This window comes from Phaseolus vulgaris, chromosome 1, assembly GCF_000499845.2.
Source record: "Phaseolus vulgaris cultivar G19833 chromosome 1, P. vulgaris v2.0, whole genome shotgun sequence".
Classification (NCBI taxonomy): Eukaryota; Viridiplantae; Streptophyta; class Magnoliopsida; order Fabales; family Fabaceae; genus Phaseolus; species Phaseolus vulgaris.
Window position 1 is genome coordinate 37,991,404 of NC_023759.2, and position 21,636 is coordinate 38,013,039.

Here is a 21,636-nt window from a genome sequence, read left to right on the forward strand (position 1 = left end):
GATCAGACAAACAAACTATTCTTTAATAGAAAGATCGATCGTGAATATTTAAAATAAACAGGAACCAAAATAAATAAATAAAAATGGAATCTAGCAGAATAAAAAAATCATGGTTAACTCTCTCATGTAAGTGATGGCATGAAGCTTCATCATGTTATCATCATGTCCTGCTCTTTAAAAAATAGAATTATTTTTTTAGTACTTAATTTAATTAAATAATATATTTGTTATTTTCTATAAATAACGTAATTATATATAATTTATTTTTTAAGTTTTGCTACATTAAAACAGTAGCATGTTTATTTATTTTAATTATTAAATAATATTTTTATTTATTAATGGAATAAAATTTTAAAAGAAATTTTATGCGTTTATTCTACCATACTTATTTTATATTAAAAAAAACTTCATTATTTTACATGTAATGAAGAATCGGTAAAAAAAAAATATAATGATGTGATAAATATATTGTTGATGTGTCATCTAAAATTATATATGAGATAAAAAATCAATTTACTACTTTTTAATGTTGCTTTGTTAAATTGATAAATAAGAAAACTGACTTAATTGATAAAGGTAGTGGAATGGAAACTTACTATTGATAATAATAGGTTGAAAGTAAAAACAATATTTTATCTTGAAGTAGTTAAGAAAGATGAATCTCAACTATAACACTCAAAGTAATTAGAAATAATGGATTTTCAGTTTAGTTTTTTTTTTCTTTCTGTTTTTACTCTACCTATGATTTTCTTTTATATGCTACTTTCCGATTTCATTTTTCCTTCTATTCAGTCATCTTTTAAGTTTTTATTTATTATTAAATGTTCGAATTATCTTTATAACACTTTATTTTCTCTATAAATTTTCTTCTAATAAGACATCAATGAAATTTCTATGATACTTCTTGGTAAGCTTATTTGTTGGAGTGTCTTTATATAATTTGGAAACCATAGACCCAATGCTAAGAGACTTTTATCCGGAATAATACATGACACCACACATCTCACTAATAATTTTGTAGTTGCTATTTACATTTTTTTTATACATTATCTCTGGTTCTTTTTCCATCAACCCCTCCATTTTATTGATGAAACACTTTTCTCTGGAAAGTTATCCGTTGCATGATCTGCAAGACTCAAACTAGGTGTAATCATACTCATCTCCAGAGCTCCATAGATTTCAATCTCAATGGTAGAAACTTGGACTATTGTTTCCAAAATCCTTTACCATTTCAGCTCCATATTTGCCTAAAACATTCTGTTGGAGATCCCACATCGACTAGAGATTAGAGTCTTTCATTGTATATAAGTGGGTGCAAACCTCAACCCTATGAGCCGGTTTTATGGGGTTGAGTTAGGCTTAAAGTTCACTTCGTAATATGGTATCAGAGCTCTTCGATGTGGGATCTCCAACACATTCCTCACCTATTTTCTCCTTCCATCCAAGAAATAACTTTTATCATAGAAGAAAAAAAACTTAAATTTGCAGGCCTTTAAATTATTTTCTTAGAAAAATTACCAAAATAATAATAAATTTTTTATTTTTATTTCATATATAAATGCTTTCATATTAGGCATCACCTGCCATCACATGAAAAAATTATTATTAAAAAAAATACAAAAATATGGGGGAATAGGTCAAAACTCATATGTTAACAAAAACGATACATAGGTAGATTATACATATTCATAAAGAATTCTAAGAACAAAGTAGATGGAAGCCTATTATACCAATGAAATGATTATCTATAAATATTATAAATTAGCTAACTTATCAGCACACACATTCCCTTCACGAAAGATATGAGTAACCCTAAACCTGATTTTACCACAGTAATTAAGACAAGTATTTCATCGATTCTGAAGCATCCAAGGAACATTTCTCCTAGCAGTAAACGCAGCACAAACCAAAGCAGAATCACATTCCAACTAAACATTAGTAAGCCTCCATAGCATGTATAACCCCATAAAACTCAGCAACTAGAGCAGTCTGAACTTCAAAGAACGCAGAGAAAGCTCCAATAAATTCCTCCATACTCTCACGAAAAGTACCTCCACAAGTAGCAAGACCAGGAGGATATCCCCTAGCAGCCCCATAAGTGTTAACTTTAACCCAGTCCGGTGAAGAAAACTCTCATCTCATAGGAAGAGGGCGAAGAACTTTACCAGTACGAGTATTAATACCAAAAAACTTGATCATGTTGAAATCCAACATATCATTTTTCATAGGAGCTTTAGACGAGTTACCCACCAGACAAGTTAATTCTTTAATAACCGAAATAGGCCGAGAAATCTCAATCTTATCCTGAAAACGAACAAAATTCCTCATACGCCATATCATCCAAATAGAAAAAGTTATCACATCAAGCTTAATGAATTTAACCAAAGGACTACCATCACTCTTAATAAAAGAAAGAACATCATCCTTATTAAAGAATGAGAAGTAGAAAAAATCTTCCGAACCTAACTCCAAATACCCAAAGAATTAGAGCATTCAAAAAATAAATGCGGAATAGATTCTTCGTGCTTTCACAAAGTGTACACATAGAACAAATATACAAACCTTTATTATGAATATGCTAATCTGTAGGAAGCCGCCCATGAAAAACTTTTTAAAGTACAAGAGATTTGGAAGGCAGAATAAATGAAGACCAAATTAATTGACCCCAACCTTAGGGAACTCCTGGTTCCAAGAACCAAGTCCTAGCCGATTTAAGAGTGAAACGACTAGACTCATCTAAAATCCAATTAGGATTATCATGTTCCACCCTGACTATGATATGACTAAAAAGATGAGGCATCTGCTGTAAAGACAATGCAATATTCCAATCACAACCTGTCCAAAACTGATTAACTGTATCTGGAATGCTAGAACTATCAGATATCCCTGCAATATGTGCTAAAGAAGTAGTAGAACACAATTTATCAATTTCAGAAATTAATAAAAGAACCTGTAGCAATAGTCCAAGATGTATAATCAAGTATAGTATAATAAAACTGCTTAATTTCAGGGCAAAGAAATGAGGATTTATAAATATCTTTAAACATTTATTTGTGTTACCTTTATATACATATTACATTATATATTTATAATAATTATAATTTGCTTGAATTTATATATGTTAAACTTATAAATATCATTACAAATTTTACTATATATTTTTATTCACATTCTACAAAGTAAATGATTATATATATTGCTGTTATTTTTAAAAAAGATTTTTTTTAATTGTTTTGAAATAAAGAAAATTTATTTAATTATTTTGAAATAAAGAAAATTTATTTAATTATTTTGAAATAAAGAGAAATTACGAAATTATTTATTTTATTAAATAAATAAATAAATTATTTTTCATTTATTAAAATATAAATAATCTAAATATTGTAGATTTTTTCTTTGACAAAAAAAATATTATTATAATAAATATTAAAATAAAGATATAATATTAATTATAATATTTTTTTATCAAAAGTAATTATAAAAATAAAAATTATTTTAGGTAATTTTTTTATTATGTAGATGATTTCTTAGTGTAAATACTTGTTTAATTTAAGAAAAAAATATTTAAAGGATATATTTGTATGAAATAGTGTAGAGGAATTGTTATAGATTATATAATTATTGAAGTAAAAATGTATTATTAAATTGTAAAAATAATTTTTTTAATAATTTTTTTAAATTTTATTGTAAATAATTTATTGTGTATGTTGTTTTTATTGTGAGTAATAATTTTGAATTTAGAAAAGTGGTTATTTAAAAGGTAAAATTGTTAGAAATAAAAAATTGTGTATAAGAAGTGTACAAAGAGTTCTTTAACTATTAAAATAAAAAATATATTATTAAATTATTGAATTTTTTATTAAAAATAATTATAAAATAAATACCTTTTAAATTTTATTGTAGGTATTTTTTTTATTGTGTAAGTGGCTTTTTAATTTAATTGTTAGATAATTTTTTTTATTGTGTAGATGGTTTTTAGTGTAAATAATTATTTGAATTTAAAAAATTAATGATTTAAAGTGTAAAATTCTAAGAAATTGTTTATATAAAAGTGGTGTATCTTTCTTTATATATTGTTATAAAAAATAGTTATAAAAATAAATATTATAATTTTTTTATTAAAAATAATTATAAAAGTAAATAATTTTCAATTTTATTCCAGAAAATGGTAAGATGTTGTGCACATAAAAAGAAAAATTATTATAGATTATAGATTATAGATAACCATTGAAAAAAAATATTATTAAATTATAATTTTTTAAGAAAATTAATTATAAGAAAAAATTTAATTTTATTGTAGATAACTTTTTTATTGTATAATTTTTTTTTATTGTGAGTAATTATTTAAATTTTAGAAGTAATTATTTAAATTTTAGAAGTAATTATTTAAAGGTTAAAATTGTAAGAAATTTTGTATAAAAAAAGATGTGTGTCATCTTTATATATGATTATGGATTATAGGTATAGTTATGGATAAAATACTAAAAAAAAATTATTTATTTATTTTATAATTATAATTTATGAAGTTATTCTTTTATAAATCTAGTAATATTTATTATAAAATTAAATATTTAATTTTTGTTAGTATAAAAAAGGTAAATACACAATTTTTTTAAAGAACACAGACAACTCCACTCCCAATTTTCTTATTCATATATCTAAATAAGAAACAATTTTTTTAGGAGTGAATAAAAAGAAAGAAACAGAAATAGTAAACTCTGGCTGTTCACATATTTTAAATATTAATATAATATTATTACATGATAAATTTATAATAATTATGTTTATTTTAATTTGTTTTTAATATTTAGGTCAGTATTAGTTTGAAATTCTCTTATAGTTTAATAATTTTTTTATTTTAATTAATATTAACAAGGGACATATTAACTTCTTTTTCTTCATTCAAAATCCTTTATAATTTTTATTATTATTATAATAATAATTTTGTATTATGATAAGAAAATCTTGACGTAAATGCCAAAAAGCAGAAACACAGTTTAAGGAGAAAATTGCAAAAAAACAGAGAGATTATAAACATATTTTTATTACTTTTGTACTAATAAAAAATTGATTATAGATTTTAAAATTTGTAAAAATTGTATAAAAAGTGTATTTTGATTGGAGATTATAAAGTGTAAATTTAAGAGTTGCCAAAAATAATAACAAAAGGACTAAGCAGAAGAACTGAATTAGAATGAAAATAAAAAATGAAGAAGAAGAAGGCAAGTGCAAAAAAACTTCAAAATTAAAATGGCTGAAAAATTGATCCCCAAAAATGTTACACCTTCATAATTTTTTATTTTATTTTTTCTATGATATGATTAAAGACTTTCAAATAGTGATGTAATTCTACTGTCACACAATAGAATATAAAAATCAGCATTTTCCATTGGGCCTTTTCTTCATTTCCTTGGTCTCATGTGTGCTAATTCTTTTTCTTCAGAACTCCAAAATGAAAGCGCTTTTTCATGTAGCATGTGTTGTTCAGTCCTTTTCATTTCACATGTTTTAATTACAATTTTAGAAGATAAAGGTGAAATCAGAATTTCAGAAATAAAAAAAGCAGATAGAAAGATACTGATTCTTGTGACAGAACTCTTCTTGTCAAGTCCTTCTCTTCCCTCTATAATCACACACTTCAATCACAAGGTCAAATTTCTGATTTCAAATAAGTAACTTTGAAGTTCTTCATATTTTAATATTATATATAAAGGATAAAAGTGGAAAAAAATGTGAGCACAAAACATGTACACTCAAATAAAATAAAATAGAATCTTTACACGAGAATAATGATGAGAATTGTATCGGTCGGTGCCGAACGACCGAGTGGTTTACGTCGAATAAATCTAATTAAATCCAATTAAATTCACTACGATTGTTTCGCGTGAAGTGAAAAGCAGTTACAACGATCATTGACTAAGTCGAAGCACGTTCTCTGGATCACTCCCCTAATTTTCAGGACACCATCTGTACCGGTCGACGCCGAACGACCGAGTGGTTTACGTCGAATAAATCTAATTAAATCCAATTAAATCCACTACGATTGTTTCGCGTGAAGTGAAAAGCAGTTACAACGACCATTGACTAAGTCGAAGCACGTTCTCTGGATCACTCCCCTAATTTTCAGGACACCATCAAGCACGACCCAGAAACCACTTAACATGTCTCTGACCATCAACTGCTTGGCCCACATGACCAAGGCCCAAGTCAACCTACTAAAGGGACTTCTGAGGGGGAAAAAGGTACGTTTTTCTACTATCAGAGAATTCTCACTTGAGCACCATCGCTGACTTGAGCGTCGGATGGCAATCGCAGGTACCCCCGCCGGCCGACCGAGGCACGCGAAGAGGAAGGAGACTAGAAGACTAGGACAATCAAGAGTGAAGTAGATACCTTGTATCGACGTGGATCAACATTACTCAGCCCCCAATATCCACATACAGGTACAATTGGCGCCCACCGTGGGGCAAGTAATCACTATTCCCAGACCTAGAGGTACCAACGCTCGAGGATGGGTTCAACGGCGAACAACAACAATGATACTGCAACAGAAGAACACATGATGATACTCCAAACCCTCCAGGTTCAGATGCAGGAGTTGCTCCAGAAGGGAGTCGCCGATCAACTACGTCAAGACGAAGAGAAGAAGAGACAGGAGGAGGAACGCCAGCGGCATGCGGAAGAGATAACTCAGTTAAAAGAGCAGAACAAAAGATTGATGGAGAGACTCGAGCAATCTGAACGTGAAGGGCATTCGTGTGCGCCTTCTCCACCACCACATCAGTAAGGAACAAAGACAATAGCCCAAACAATAGCCCAAACTATGCCTCCCACATCACTCGTTCAGCACACCCATCAGAGTGTGAAGCAGGTAACCCCAAACAGGGTAACAAATCCGAGAGGCCATCTGTTCACCGACGATATCATAGCCACCCCTCTCCCTGAAAAATGGAGAGGCCTAACGATAAACCTTTACGACGGATCCACAGACCCGGACGAACATCTGAATATATTCAGAACACAAATGACCCTTTACACGACTGATCGGACGGTGTGGTGTAAGGTCTTCCCCACCTCTCTCAGGGAAGGCCCCCTCGGATGGTTCTCTGACCTTCCACCCAATTCCATTACAAGCTTCGACACTTTAGAATTGAAATTCACTACACAGTATGCCACAAGTAGACCTCATCGGACATCCTCCATGTCCCTCCTAAATGTCAAACAAGAAAGGGGAGAATCCTTACGAACATTTATGGACAGATTTAGCAAAGTGTGCACGAGCATTCGTAACCTTAATCCAGACATAGCCATGCATCATTTGGTCTCGACTATACTACCTAGAAGGTTTACTGAAAGTCTTATCAAACGACCTCCGTGCAATATGGATGAATTAAGAACAAGAGCGACAAAGTTCATGCAGATAGAAGAACACATTGATTATCATCGAAAGACGCATGTTGAAAACACGGACAGAGGTAAAGGGATTCGTCCCCCCATAGTGCCGACCGACCGGGATCGGTATCGCCCCAATAGGGGTCCCCGCTTCCACAACAACACCCTATTGATTGTACCAAGGGGTAAAGTTCTAGACGAAGCACTACAGATTGAATTGATTCCGGCACTAAAGCAGTCGCAAACTCCCCCCAATGCTGATACCAGTAAACGTTGCCAGTACCATCGTAACTACGACCACACGACCGAAGGATGCCAAGCCCTGAAAGATAAAATTGAAGAGCTCGTCCATGCCGGTCATCTCTGCAAGTTCGTGAAGACTACCATTACTGCACCCAGGTCACCCCAGGGTGATCATGATCCCCGAGAACGTTCGGGACGAAGAGACGACCGGACCCGCGACGATCACTATCGTTCAAACAGAAGGAAAAGAAACAAAAGTCCGGTTAGACGAACGAGACCTAAAAGCGAAAGCCCTGAGCGTAGGATTCGAACTAAGCAGAAAGTTCGTGCGGTCATCAATACAATTGCTGGACCAGTATCACTCAGCCAGCCCCCTCAAGAGATTAACTACATTGCAGGTGGTTTTGCAGGTGGAGGATGTTCTAATTCCGCAAGGAAGAAACATTTGAGAGCAGTTCAATCCGTTCATTCGACCTCCACACAACGCCGACCGCACATACCACCAATTACTTTCACCGACGATGATTTCACAGCAATTGATCCAGCTCAAGATGACCCCATGGTAATAACGGTGGAGATAGACAAATTCAAAATCGCAAAAGTCCTAGTAGATCAAGGTAGCTCGGTCGACATCCTTTACTGGGAAACATTTAAGAAGATGAAAATCTCAGAGGCAGAGATACAATCCTACAACGAACAGATAGTTGGTTTCTCAGGAGAAAGAGTAGATACGAGAGGATTTATTGATTTATACACTACATTCGGCGACGACTACCTCAGTAAGACCATCAACATACGATACCTACTCGTCAACGCCAACACATCGTACAATATTCTGCTCGGTCGTCCATCTATCAACAGGTTGAAAGCCATTGTCTCAACCCCTCATTTAGCTATGAAGTTCCCCTCGGTCAATGGAGATATAGCAACCGTACATGTAGATCAGAAAATAGCACGAGAGTGCTATGTAGCTAGCCTGAAGGTGGAGCCAACCCGAAGGCTTTATACCACGTTGGCCGACCGAACCACAGAGCGGAGAGGCCGGTCACCAGAAAGACGTTCTAAAGGAAGAGAATCTAGGAGACACTTAGTCGCCTTAGTCGATCTCGATCCCTGGCTGGATGATCCTCGAATGGAAGCGGGGGAAGATCTTCAACCCATATTCCTCCGCGACAAAGACCGCAAAACATACATGGGAACATCTCTCAAGCTGGACGACCGAGACATGATCGGTAAGACATTAACGAAAAACGCTGATCTTTTCGCTTGGACCGCTGCAGATATGCCAGGTGTAAAGTCAGATGTTATCACCCATCGGTTATCTGTCTACAGAGAGGCTAGGCCTATCGCTCAAAAGAAAAGAAAGTTTGGTGAGGAGCGACGCAAAGCCGCACGGGAGGAAACAGATAAACTAGTTCAAGCTGGTTTTATTCAGAAAGCCCACTACACAACGTGGTTAGCTAATGTGGTGATGGTCAAAAAGGCGAATGGTAAATGTAGAATGTGTGTAGATTACACAGATCTTAACAAAGCATGCCCAAAGGACTCGTATCCATTGCCTACAATCGACCGACTGGTCGACGGTGCGGCCGGTCATCAAATCCTAAGTTTCCTTGACGCTTATTCGGGATACAATCAAATACAGATGTACCACCGTGACAGAGAAAAGACTGCATTCAGAACAGATTCTGATAACTTCTTCTACGAAGTCATGCCGTTTGGTCTCAAGAATGCCGGAGCCACCTATCAGCGACTAATGGACCATGTTTTTCACGACATGATCGGTCGGAACGTAGAAGTATATGTCGACGACATTGTCGTGAAATCGGATTCATGCGCACAACACATGTCCGATTTGAAAGAGGTTTTTCAAGCCTTACGTCGATACCGCATGCAATTAAATCCAGAAAAATGTGCGTTCGGTATAGAGGGCGGCAAGTTCTTAGGCTTCATGCTTACCCATCGGGGCATAGAAGCCAACCCAGAAAAATGTAAGGCCATCACGGAAATGAGAAGTCCAAGCGGACTCAAAGAAATCCAACGATTAATGGGTCGTCTTACGTCGCTGTCGCGGTTCGTCCCTAAACTTGCCGAACGAACGAGACCTATTATTAAACTTCTGAAGAAAACCACTAAATTCGAGTGGACGGATGAATGTGAACAGAACTTCCAACAGCTAAAGGCATTCTTAGCTTCCCCACCGGTCATCCAGAAACCGAACGCGCGTGAGGCAATTGTAGTCTACCTGGCTGTTTCCAATGAAGCAGTAAGTTCTGTACTAGTGTAGGAAATTGAAGCAGAAGAACGACCGGTATACTTTGTCAGCCGAGTCTTGCATGGCGCGGAGATTCGGTATCAGATGGTGGAAAAAGTAGCACTGGCTTTGGTCGTCACCGCACGACGGATGCGGATGTATTTTCAAAATCATAAGGTCATAGTTAAGACTAACTATCCCATTATGAAGATCCTCACCAAGCCTGACCTGGCTGGACGAATGATAGATTAGGCAGTCGAACTGTCTGAATTCCATATCGAATACCAGCCTAGGGGGGCCATTAAATCCCAAGCCCTTGCTGACTTCACAGCAGAGCTCGCTCCTCATTCGACCGAAGAAAAAACACCCCGGTGGACGCTATACGTAGACGGATCTTCGAACAATCGTTCGTGCGGAGCGGGAGTCGTACTCGAAGGTCCGGGAGAAATTGTTATCGAACAAGCCATGAAGTTCGAATTTAAAACTTCAAATAACCAGGCCGAGTATGAAGCAATTATCGCAGGTTTACATCTAGCAATCGAGTTAGAGATAACAAACATAACTTGTAAAAGTGACTCCCGTCTAGTCATCGGACAACTCACAGAGGAGTACGAGGTAAGAGAAACGTTGCTTCAACAATATTTTCATTTTGTAAAAAATCTCGTAAGCAGGTTCAAGGAAATCTCGTTCCAACACGTACGAAGAGAAAATAACACTCGGGCGGACGCGCTATCAAGATTGGCCACCCTAAAAAAGAAAGGAGTCCATCGGTCGGTCATACATGTAACCCTTGCTCAGCCTAGTGTTAGTACCGAAGAATGCATGACGACCGACACTCAACCTAATTGGATGACTCCCACAAAGCAATATTTGACCGAAGGAGTATGCGATCCACACTTGGAGAAAACAATGAAACTACAGGCCGCCCGATACATACTCATTGGCCAAGACCTCTACAGGAGAGGATACGCCCGTCCTCTCCTAAAGTGCCTTAGTCCATAGCAAGTCACCTATGTAATGACCGAATTACATGAAGGGATATGCGGAACCCATTCAGGAGCACGGACTATGTCTGCAAAAAATTTAAGAGCTGGATACTACTGGCCGACCGTGCAAGGAGACTGCACCGAATACGTTCAAAAATGTGTGAAGTGTCAGGAGTTCGGCACCCTATCACACCAAAAACCAAAACATCTGCACTACATCCTATCCCCCTGGCCATTTGTGAAATGGGGAATGAATATTATCGGACCCTTCACACCCGGAAAAGGGCAATGCAAGTTCCTGTTGCTTGGCATAGATTATGTGCCTGTATGGATATTGGGGGCTGAGTAATGTTGATCCACGTCGATACAAGGTATCTACTTCACTCTTGATTGTCCGATTCTTCTAGTCTCCTTCCTCTTCGCGTGCCTCGGTCAGCCGGCGGGGGTACCTGTGATTGCACTCCGACACTCAAGTCAACGATGGTGCTCAAGTGAGAATTCTCTGATAGTAGAAAAACGTACCTTTTCCCCCCTCAGAAGTCCCTTTAGTAGGTTGACTTGGGCCTTGGTCATGTGGGCCAAGCAGTTGATGGTTAGAGACATGTTTAGTGGTTTCTGGGTCGTGCTTGATGGTGTCCCAAAAATTAGGGGAGTGATCCAGAGAACGTGCTTCGACTTAGTCAATGGTCGTTGTAACTGCTTTTCACTTCACGCGAAACAATCGTAGTGGATTTAATTGGATTTAATTAGATTTATTCGACGTAAACCACTCGGTCGTTCGGCGTCGACCGGTACAGATGGTGTCCTGAAAATTAGGAGAGTGAAGTCATCAAAGGGAAAACTCATATGCAAGTGGGAAAAGAAAGTACTATACACAGAAAGTCATGAGGAGCATTCTCCCGACCGTGACAGACACGGTCGGTCACACCACATATATCAACACCCAGCACCTCGGTCGGACAGTCTGGTGCTAGAAAATTCTTATGGACAACAAGAAACTCATCTAAGTCGTTCGAAGACTTTATTTTACTAGGGATTTGAAGGACAGACGGATCAACCCAATCATAGCTTGGGCCGTCCGACGACTGACTCGCACCGCTAGAAGCAGTACGAGTCATCGACGAATCTACAACATTCGAAGACTCTATAGAAGAAGGCATGACTAACCTTGAATGAAGAAAATGACACGGGCAACAAACTCAGCACTCGGCGATCGGAACAAACAATGTAAGACTGAGAGCAAGTGAAGTTTAGAAACCCTCAAAAGTTCAAATGAAGCGGTATTTATAGGGTGAGAAGTGAGAGAAGAAAACCCCAACACTCGTCCAGCACCGTCAGATCAAACCCAATCCAACGGCTAAACGCATTCGGCATATGAAACGACACGAGTTCCTCACCGTTGAAAGCATCACGATGGGACAGCCTCTCGAAATCGCAACCCTGCCATGCGTCACATCTCTGCCACGCATTTAATAATGCCAGCTAGCGAGCACCACCCCAAAAGTGTCGTGCGTCTTATACGACTCTTCGGTCATCCATGCCCTCGAGCCTGGGGGGCAAGTGTATCGGTCGGCGCCGAACGACCGAGTTGTTTACGTCGGATAAATCTAATTAAATCCAATTAAATCCACTACGATTGTTTCGCGTGAAGTGAAAAGCAGTTACAACGACCATTAACTAAGTCGAAGCACGTTCTCTGGATCACTCCCCTAATTTTCAGGACCCTAAACCATAAACCCTAAACCATAAACCCTAAACCCTAAACCCTAAACACCATCTGTACCGGTCGGCGCCGAACGACCGAGTGGTTTACGTCGAATAAATCTAATTAAATCCAATTAAATCCACTACGATTGTTTCGCGTGAAGTGAAAAGCAGTTACAACGACCATTGACTAAGTCGAAGCACGTTCTCTGGATCACTCCCCTAATTTTCAGGACACCATCAAGCACGACCCAGAAACCACTAAACATGTCTCTGACCATCAACTGCTTGACCCACATGACCAAGGCCCAAGTCAACCTACTAAAGGGACTTCTGAGGGGGAAAAAGGTACGTTTTTCTACTATCAGAGAATTCTCACTTGAGCACCATCGCTGACTTGAGCGTCGGAGTGCAATCGTAGGTACCCCCGCCGGCCGACCGAGGCACGCGAAGAGGAAGGAGACTAGAAGAATAGGACAATCAAGAGTGAAGTAGATACCTTGTATCGACGTGGATCAACATTACTCAGCCCCCAATATCGATACAGGTACCATAATCTTCTTATATATACTGTTATAGATTAAACTGTTGTTATTTTTTTCAAGAATAAAATTGATAAAAAGATGATAACAGTTACAGAATAATTATGAGGATAATCTTCACTATATATTATAGATAATTTAATTTAAAATAAGAAAAATACTCATTTTCATCTATTTTAAATCTTTTCATACTGAATTTTTTTTTGTCCCTTTACGTGTTCTGTGCTAATACTTACAAAACATTTTTATAGTTATCTTATCTTTTAAAATATTATACATGAATTCATAAAAGTATAAAAAGTTTAAATAGTTTTCAGAATGACTATGGTACATGCCCCTACAAACACCTCAATTATTTTTAATTGATAACATAAATAAAGATATATTATTATAAAAAAATTATTAAATAAAAATTAATTTTAGTTATTAACTTTTAGAATCTAAATTAATTGATATTTACAACTTCATAACTAAAATATTGATATCTAAATACTAATTTAACAGTTAATTTATATTTTTTTATTAATAATAAAAATTATTTTAGATATCAATAATTTTTTAGTTCATAAAATAATATCTAATTTAGTTAATATAATTATTAATTATTTTTTCTTTTTAAAATTAGTTTCTATTTTTCTATATTTTTTAGTTTATAGATGTCTTTCCATCTAATTATTTTAATGTTTTAATTCATTTAAATTAATAATTTATGAAAATTTAATTTTTTAATTTTTATTTTTCTCCTCTAGATACATGTACAAACTAAAATTTTATAATAATGTTAATAGAAAAATATCTAAGCATGTTTTAGTAATTTAAGATCATCATTTTTTAAATTCTCTCATAACTTTTTTTTCAGTTTTTATGATTTAATTTTATGGAGTTTAGGTCAAGCAAATTAATTGCTATGGTATGCCTAATGTAAAATCCACACTTTTCATATATCAATTTTGCATGATTTTTTATTCAAATATTACAATTTTGTACTAAATTTACGAGAATGAGTAGATTTAAAAAAAGTTACATAAAGACGAATAATACGATTTCATTCTTAAGAAGTCGTTATTTACGAATATGATTTCAATTCAATACAAAATTTTCACATAAATCTTAATGGTAACACACGACTTTGGTTCAATGAAGAAGACTGAAGAAGTAATGGTAACGAGTTTGTTTAATGTTAATTGGTGTTTAAGTTTTGTTTTGTAAAAGTTGAAGTCGTTAGGGATGTGACGACTTCAGTCAATTTGAATAAATTCCAACCTCACAAAAGGGAGGATGCAGTGAAAAATTCTTGCCTCAGAAGTTGAAGCACAGATAAAAGATCCAATTTATGGTTCTGTTGATGGTGAAGCAGAGGTTCGGGTTTGTTTAGCTTACTTTCTAAACGAACCTAAGACCTAGATGTAAGCTTTGTATAGTAGACTGATAACCACTTATCGCGTATAGTTTTTCAAAAAAAACTAAACTTCTCCAAATGTAATACAAGACTAACCTAGGTTGAATTCTCAAATACGCATCTTGTATATTATATTTTTACTGCTTTATATCCTCATTAATCAAATTAAAACTAAGGGAGAAGATAGAAAATTACAAAAAACAATAAAATTTATGAAATAGAAAATAACTGAAAATAAAACTATACTAAGTGAAAGCAATGCGTGAATATAAAATCGAATTGAAACAATATTAGTTTGTAAAATACCATGTAAAACACAAATGAATTTATGCAACAAGAGAAAATTGCAACCATTAATCCTACTAATGGACAATCGTCTAACAAATCGACAAATTAGATTGTCTGACGAGATTGGTATTTCATATTTTAAACGCAAGAAATATTGAAACTTGAATATGCTATAGCCGAAGTCTATGCAAATTTTGCACTGTAGCACATTCATTTCTCCATTAGACACTAAAACTTATGCTTTTATATCTTCTGCAGATTATAAATGCTGAAACTACTTTTTAAAATAACTCAATTGTGACTTGAGTTATAGTCTAATCAAAACAGATCAATTAGAATCGAGTAGAATCAATTAAATTTAGAAGCATAATCATTTATGAAAAACTTTTATATCAAACATCTACTGGTAATATTGTTTCAAAAAGTTTCCTTTCAAAAAGTTACTGGTAAATGTTGAAGTGTATCAAACTTTATCTGAGATTTAATTTATCAAATCATAATTTCAAAATTGAATCAAATTTGTCTCTCTATTTTCAAAATCTTTACGGTTTAAAACTATGTTTTCAGAAACCTTTCTATCTTGAAATATGTTAGAATGTTGTTGCGTATCAGTATCTGAAATAGGATAAATTTCATTTAGAAGATACATTTCATTAAAAAACATCGAGAATACAAAAATATTCAGTTTTCAAGAGCCTCTGTTTTAGTTTTGAATTCCTGAAAAGCTTAATCAAAATGTTTAGCCAAAACTTTTATTTATATGAATTAATAGCATTATTACAAGTTTCAAAATCATTCAAGATTATTGAAAAAAAATTCAAAACATAAAAATTGAGTTTAAAAACTTCTTGATACAGCAGACCACAAAAACAAAGACGAGATCGTCTAAAATAATAATAATGATAAAAACTAGATCGTCTAATATGTATAAGAAGCCTGGACCATCAAACATGTTCTGTTCCTTGAGATCATCACTCAATTGAGTTCCACAAATACGATTTAACAAGCAAAGAGCCTCTAAAATGTTTAATAGAGTAAGACTATCCAATAAGTTAATTAGTGCGAGACTATTGAACATGTTAAAATTATAACTTATTTAGCTGTTTTGAACACACTGAGCACGACTTTCTTATGTAATTTTAAAAAAATCTAATTCTAGGAGTAAATTTGGTGTAATATTTCACAATTGGCGTAAACATTCCAACTTTGCGTGTAATAGTTTCAAGTAAGAGAATAATCTCATTTCTTTTATAAAATTACATGGAATTGGAACCATACCCTTTGAAGCAAATATCACCAGTTATTGTCTCACTATTTATGAGGGAGCATGTTAATATGCCACATGGTACCATCATAAAATACATCATTTCGTCTTGTCTTTTAGTCAGTGCATCTTGCGAACACCTGGGTTGCATCGATAATTATTTTCTGAAAAAAAAAACAGTTTTTCTCTTGATTTCTTCATAATTTTATATTACAAATGGATGTTTATAGCTAATCCAAGAACAATTGTTGAATGATTTTTTACTTTGGAGTGGGCACTAGATCTGGTAGAAACAATATAATTCCCCATCATGTGATAAAAATAAGAGAACAGAGTGCTTTTAATTATTATTATTATGATTCAACTTGGCTTTAAAATTTTCAAATCGCAGGTGTTTGGAAATCTATCCCACGTCGACCATTCATTATATATTATATATTATATATAAGCGACCATTCATTATATATTATATATTATATATAAGCGATGTAAACCTCTTCATATATTATAAATCGATTTTATAAATTAATTTTATAATGTTAAGTTTGAAAAAGTTTGAAATCCACTTATGTTAAATATATTATAAATCGATTTTATAAATTAATTTTATAATGTTAAGTTTGAAATCCACTTATTAACGTTGCGTTATGAGACTATCATGAGAATATCCTTATCAAATCGTTGGTGACAAGTAATGTAAAAATGTCATCAAACTTGGGTTTCTCTCAAATTTGAGGAAATGTTGTCATTTACACAACTATTATTATTATTATTACAACGTAGCAAAGAGTAATAAAAGTAAGCAACAGAATGTAGGAAAGAGTAAAACTAGATTACAGAAGAAGTCCATAAGCAGAGGCTGAGTTCTTCTAAAGTTGAGAAAAACATTGGATTTGAGAAGAAGCTAGGCCTCACAACACTCCCTAACAAGAGTTGAAGAAGGTGGTATGATATGAAATAAGAACTATGAATTAAAAGCAAGAGCAAGCATGTGTGCTGTGGGGAAGTCTGCATGAATCCCCAGTGAAGGCGACATTGGTCTGTTACAAAATAGGACTACTTTCATACGTAGAAGCATAACGTGAGTGTCCAAAAAGAAGGTTAAACTTGAGAGAAACCAGAGAAGGAACAAGAGATAGTAATATTGGCAACCGATCAAGGTTGCCATTGGTTGCAGTGAAGCCACACAGATCCACCGCTATATGGGCTCTTCCTTATATGGCCATTCTCACACTTACTTCAAACACGTTTTACAAAAATGCTTTTTCTATTTTTTATTACTTGCGAGGAACGCGAGGCCTCTATAAGCATTCACACTAAAATAATTTTAGTCTGCATGTTGAGTTACTATTACAGTGCCACTCACTTTACTTGAGAGTTCACATAACGTTCCACTACTCTTCCTCCACATGTTCGATTAAAGGTTCCACCCACAGATTAACACTTTTCTATTTTATTGCTTTAATACTATAAACTATATAATTATTTATTAGGCTTTTCTAATCAAATAATTCTACACATGTCGCTTTCTATAGGTAATTTAAAGTAATATATTGAATTAACTCAATTTACTTATGTATACTTGCTGCCATATATGATTTCATAAATTTCAACTTTTGAAATAAATATATTTGGAAAATAATTTATTGCTTCTTTGGTACGCCAATTATGAAGAAATATGTTATTTTAATATGGACTTGTAAAAAAATTTTAATTTTGTTGTTTGTTGATGTAGTAAAATAGTTTGAATATGGATTATGTTATGCTGGTTGGGTATTCTAACATCAACTTGTTTGTATGTAGCCCAATTCTGTATCTGTTAAGCTTAAATAGTATATATTTTATAAAAAGGTTTAAACAATTACCTGATGTCTTATTTTATTTATTAATTTTTTATTATTGATAAATTTTTTTTAGAAAAATAATCAAAAGGCTATGAATAAAATTTAATATTTGTAATGATACCTTAACTTTATATGTTCATATTTTATTTAAGTTTTTTAATTACGAAAATAAATCAAGACCATTAACGTAAGAATAATTATAAAACTCAAAATATATTTTTAAGATTAAAACAATATTTTTAAATTTTTATCTTACTCTAAAATTTTAAATTTGTTTAAATCAAATAAAAAAAATTAAACATGTTTTCATATTTTAAAAATTCTTTGAATGTTGACTCAACAAAATAAATTAGTTCATATAATATATACAAAATATAATGAATACTAAAACAACCTTCAACTAAACGAGCTATCTCATATTAATAGTTTTATCAAAATAATTTTTTTCATATGAACATTTTTCATTGAATTTGGACTCTATTATCCAATTAAATAGTCATTCCTTTAGTAGATTCTAATGCAGATGCAAAATCAATTTCCTTATATTTTTAAAAATAATTTAAAAGGCCTTTCGATGTATAACAACATTTTTATGCATACTTTATATTGCGTGATCTTATTGCACCATTGACAAAATAAAAATATATCATATCAAATATTCATTCCCGATTATATAAGTTCAAAATTCCCCGTAAGTAGCTAATGTATGTATCTTAAAAATATTGAGCCTTATCTTAAACATAAATATTATTTTGATCATTTATATTAATAAAATTATTTGAAAAAATGGTTGCATAAATATTTTAAGCCTTAGAAAATTGTCTTTGTCTAATTGAATTCACAACTCTAGTTCAATACACATCTTTGTGGTGAAAAGTTAGAAAGCTTTCCTCTTATATGTTCTTAAACATGTTTCCGATTTATGTAAATAAAATAAAAAATGTAGTTTTTATATTTGTAAATGATAAGTTTTTAAATATGTTGATTTCATGTCACTGAAAGTTGTACAAATTATTGTAAACAAATGAGTAAGAGTAAGTTTATTTAAGTTAAGCTAAGCACGTAAAAATTGCATAGAAGCAAACGTTTCCTCGTAGATTTTCTGATAAGAGTTTATTATGGAAGCAATTATAATGAAGGTTGGTTAAGTATTGAAAAAATCTTTTAAAGTTAAAATGCGAGTTCTGATAGTAAAAGGATAAAATGGAACGCAGTAAAATTAAATTAAGAATTTAAGATGAGTTTTAGTATTGGAGTGAAATAAGTTGGTGTTCTTAAATATTAAATGAAAATACGCATTAGAGTTCAAAACTCAAATTAAGAACTTAAATAATATGTTATGAGGATACATTTTTTTCATGTATTTTTAGTTAGAGAAAACTATCGAACCTAAATACGATGACGAGAGGGATAACAATTTATTTTTAACATGATTAAATCAATTAAAATATCTCTTAAATGTTTCATTTTATATTATTTATTTAGAAAATTTTACTTAAACCACCGTACTTCTTTTAAAGTTTAACCATATTTTTGTGAGTATGGTACCTTCTTTATTTTCAAGTGGTGGCAATGAATGTTAGTGATTGAGATAAGATTTATGGTGTTTTTAGTGGTGGTAACTGTATTTTTGTTCACTTATTTTGTTTCACTTTTTTGGAAGGTAAAAAAAAAAAATCACAAGTGCAAAAATGAAATACAAAATTAAAAAAAAAAATTGACGCCAAATGCAACGAATCTTGTCGGCAATCCTTTTACATGCGTTCAAAAAATGAAACCATTCTTTCAAACACTGTGACCGGATAAGAATAAAAGTGTTTTGATTACAAGAGAAGTATGCGACTGAAAGAAAAGTAGGAGAGTATGGAAGTGCAACTGACATTATTTAAAAAGGTGAAATTATATTTCATTTTAAGATTATTTAAATTTTAAAAAAATTAAAATCAATTTACTTTTCACAATGATATATAGATCACCAAAAATGTATGGAGGTGGAGGATGAATTTGCCTATTTATTCTTAGCAGATTAAGGAAAACATTAGCAGACCCAATATTTAGACTAGTAATATTATTGTAACACAATAATTGGTTATCAATCCAACACTGTGTAGCCAACTATTACATCCAGGCCCAACAAGAAGAAAACAGATTGCTTCTAGCCCGCAATTGGATTTAAATGTGTAAGAGTATGTTTTTGATAAAATGTTCCTTTTAATTTTTTAAAATAAATATTTATCTTTTAATAAAAATATTTTTTATTATATTTTATTTATAAATAATTTTTTCATTAAAAATTATGAGAATTAAAAATTAAATTTCTAAAATATATAAATTAAAGAATTAATTATAAATAAAAAATAAATTATTTATAAAATGTTATTACATTTTTTTGTCTCGTCTTAAAAATATGAAAGTATTTTCTATATAATTTAAATGTTCTATTTTTTATAGAACGATTATATTTTAAAACTTAATTTTTAAATTTATAATCTTTATTTAAATTTTAGTTCATTTGATACTTTTAAACAAAATGAGGATGACAATGTTCCTTTAAAAAAATTATAAGAGAGATAATATTAGTGTATCATTTTATTAAAAATATAATATATATGAAGGAGAAATCAAAAGAAATCAGTGTGATTTACGCTAATTATTATATATTCGATATCTTTCTAGAGTATAATAGTTGAGTTATAATTTTTATTGTACATTTCAGATTTTGAAAAAAAAAGAACAACAATAAGACGATAATTCAATTAGTCTTATTTTATATGTTTTAGGAATTATATATTATATCAACTTTGATGAATATAAAGTTTATTGATTATATAATATAAAAATTTGTGTTCTTAAAGGTTTCTTGAACTCTAGTTGGATGTTAATAAGGAAGAGGGTATGTGTGAGGCAAGTAAAATGATTTCTTGAATTTTGTTAAAAGTATAGGTTGGAGTTTTGTTGAATAGCTCAAAGGTAAGAAGAGGATGTTGGATTTGAAGAGTAGAAACATTCAATGAAGATGTTGTGATCAACATGCTCATGAAGATGTTTTTGAGAGTTTTTAAGCTTTCACGTTTTTCATAAAAGGTATTTACAAGATTTTAAATTAAACACATACCCTATACTAATATCAATTAAAAGAAAATTGTTTTTTAAAATTAAAAATGTAAGAAAAATATTTCATGACTTTATTAATTGATCAAGTGTTTAAGAAATCGATTACATTATTCATGAGAGGTTGTAAAACATCATAATCAGTTTTTCAGTTCAGTTAACCGATTAAACCAGAGGTCAAATTCAGAAATTAACTAATTAAAATATTGCATAATCGATTAACTTCTTTTTATGAATTAATTAAAAAAAAATTAATCGATTAACACATATCATAATCGATTAAAAAAGAAAATGCTGTAACTATTTTTCAAGTTTCAGTGACAATAATCATCTATCAACATGAAATAATTGATTAAATGCATTTGAATTTTCTTTAAATAAATGTTTTTTAATTCTATAAGTAGAAGCTTGGTGTCAATCTTTTGAAAAACTCATACCACTTTGAAATCCATTCTTTTGAGATTATTTGAATTACTTTCAACTGACAATAGTATTTTAAAGTTTAAGAACAAAAAAGGTTGTGTCGTGCTCATTGAGTAAACCTTGTGTTTTTGTTTTTATTGTGAATTCTAATATGTTTTTTTTTTTTCATTTTCCTAGTGGTTGGAA

The 21,636-nt window shown here is 32.2% G+C and overlaps 1 protein-coding gene across 1 annotated transcript; it reads left to right on the forward strand.

Annotated features, from left to right (window-relative positions):
* Positions 1–6,823: 6,823 nt before the first annotated feature.
* Positions 6,824–9,922, forward strand: LOC137816006 (uncharacterized). The gene has a single exon (XM_068619111.1). It carries the CDS (start codon positions 6,824–6,826, stop codon positions 9,920–9,922), a length of 3,099 nt encoding a protein of 1,032 aa, XP_068475212.1.
* The last annotated feature ends 11,714 nt before the right edge of the window (positions 9,923–21,636 follow it).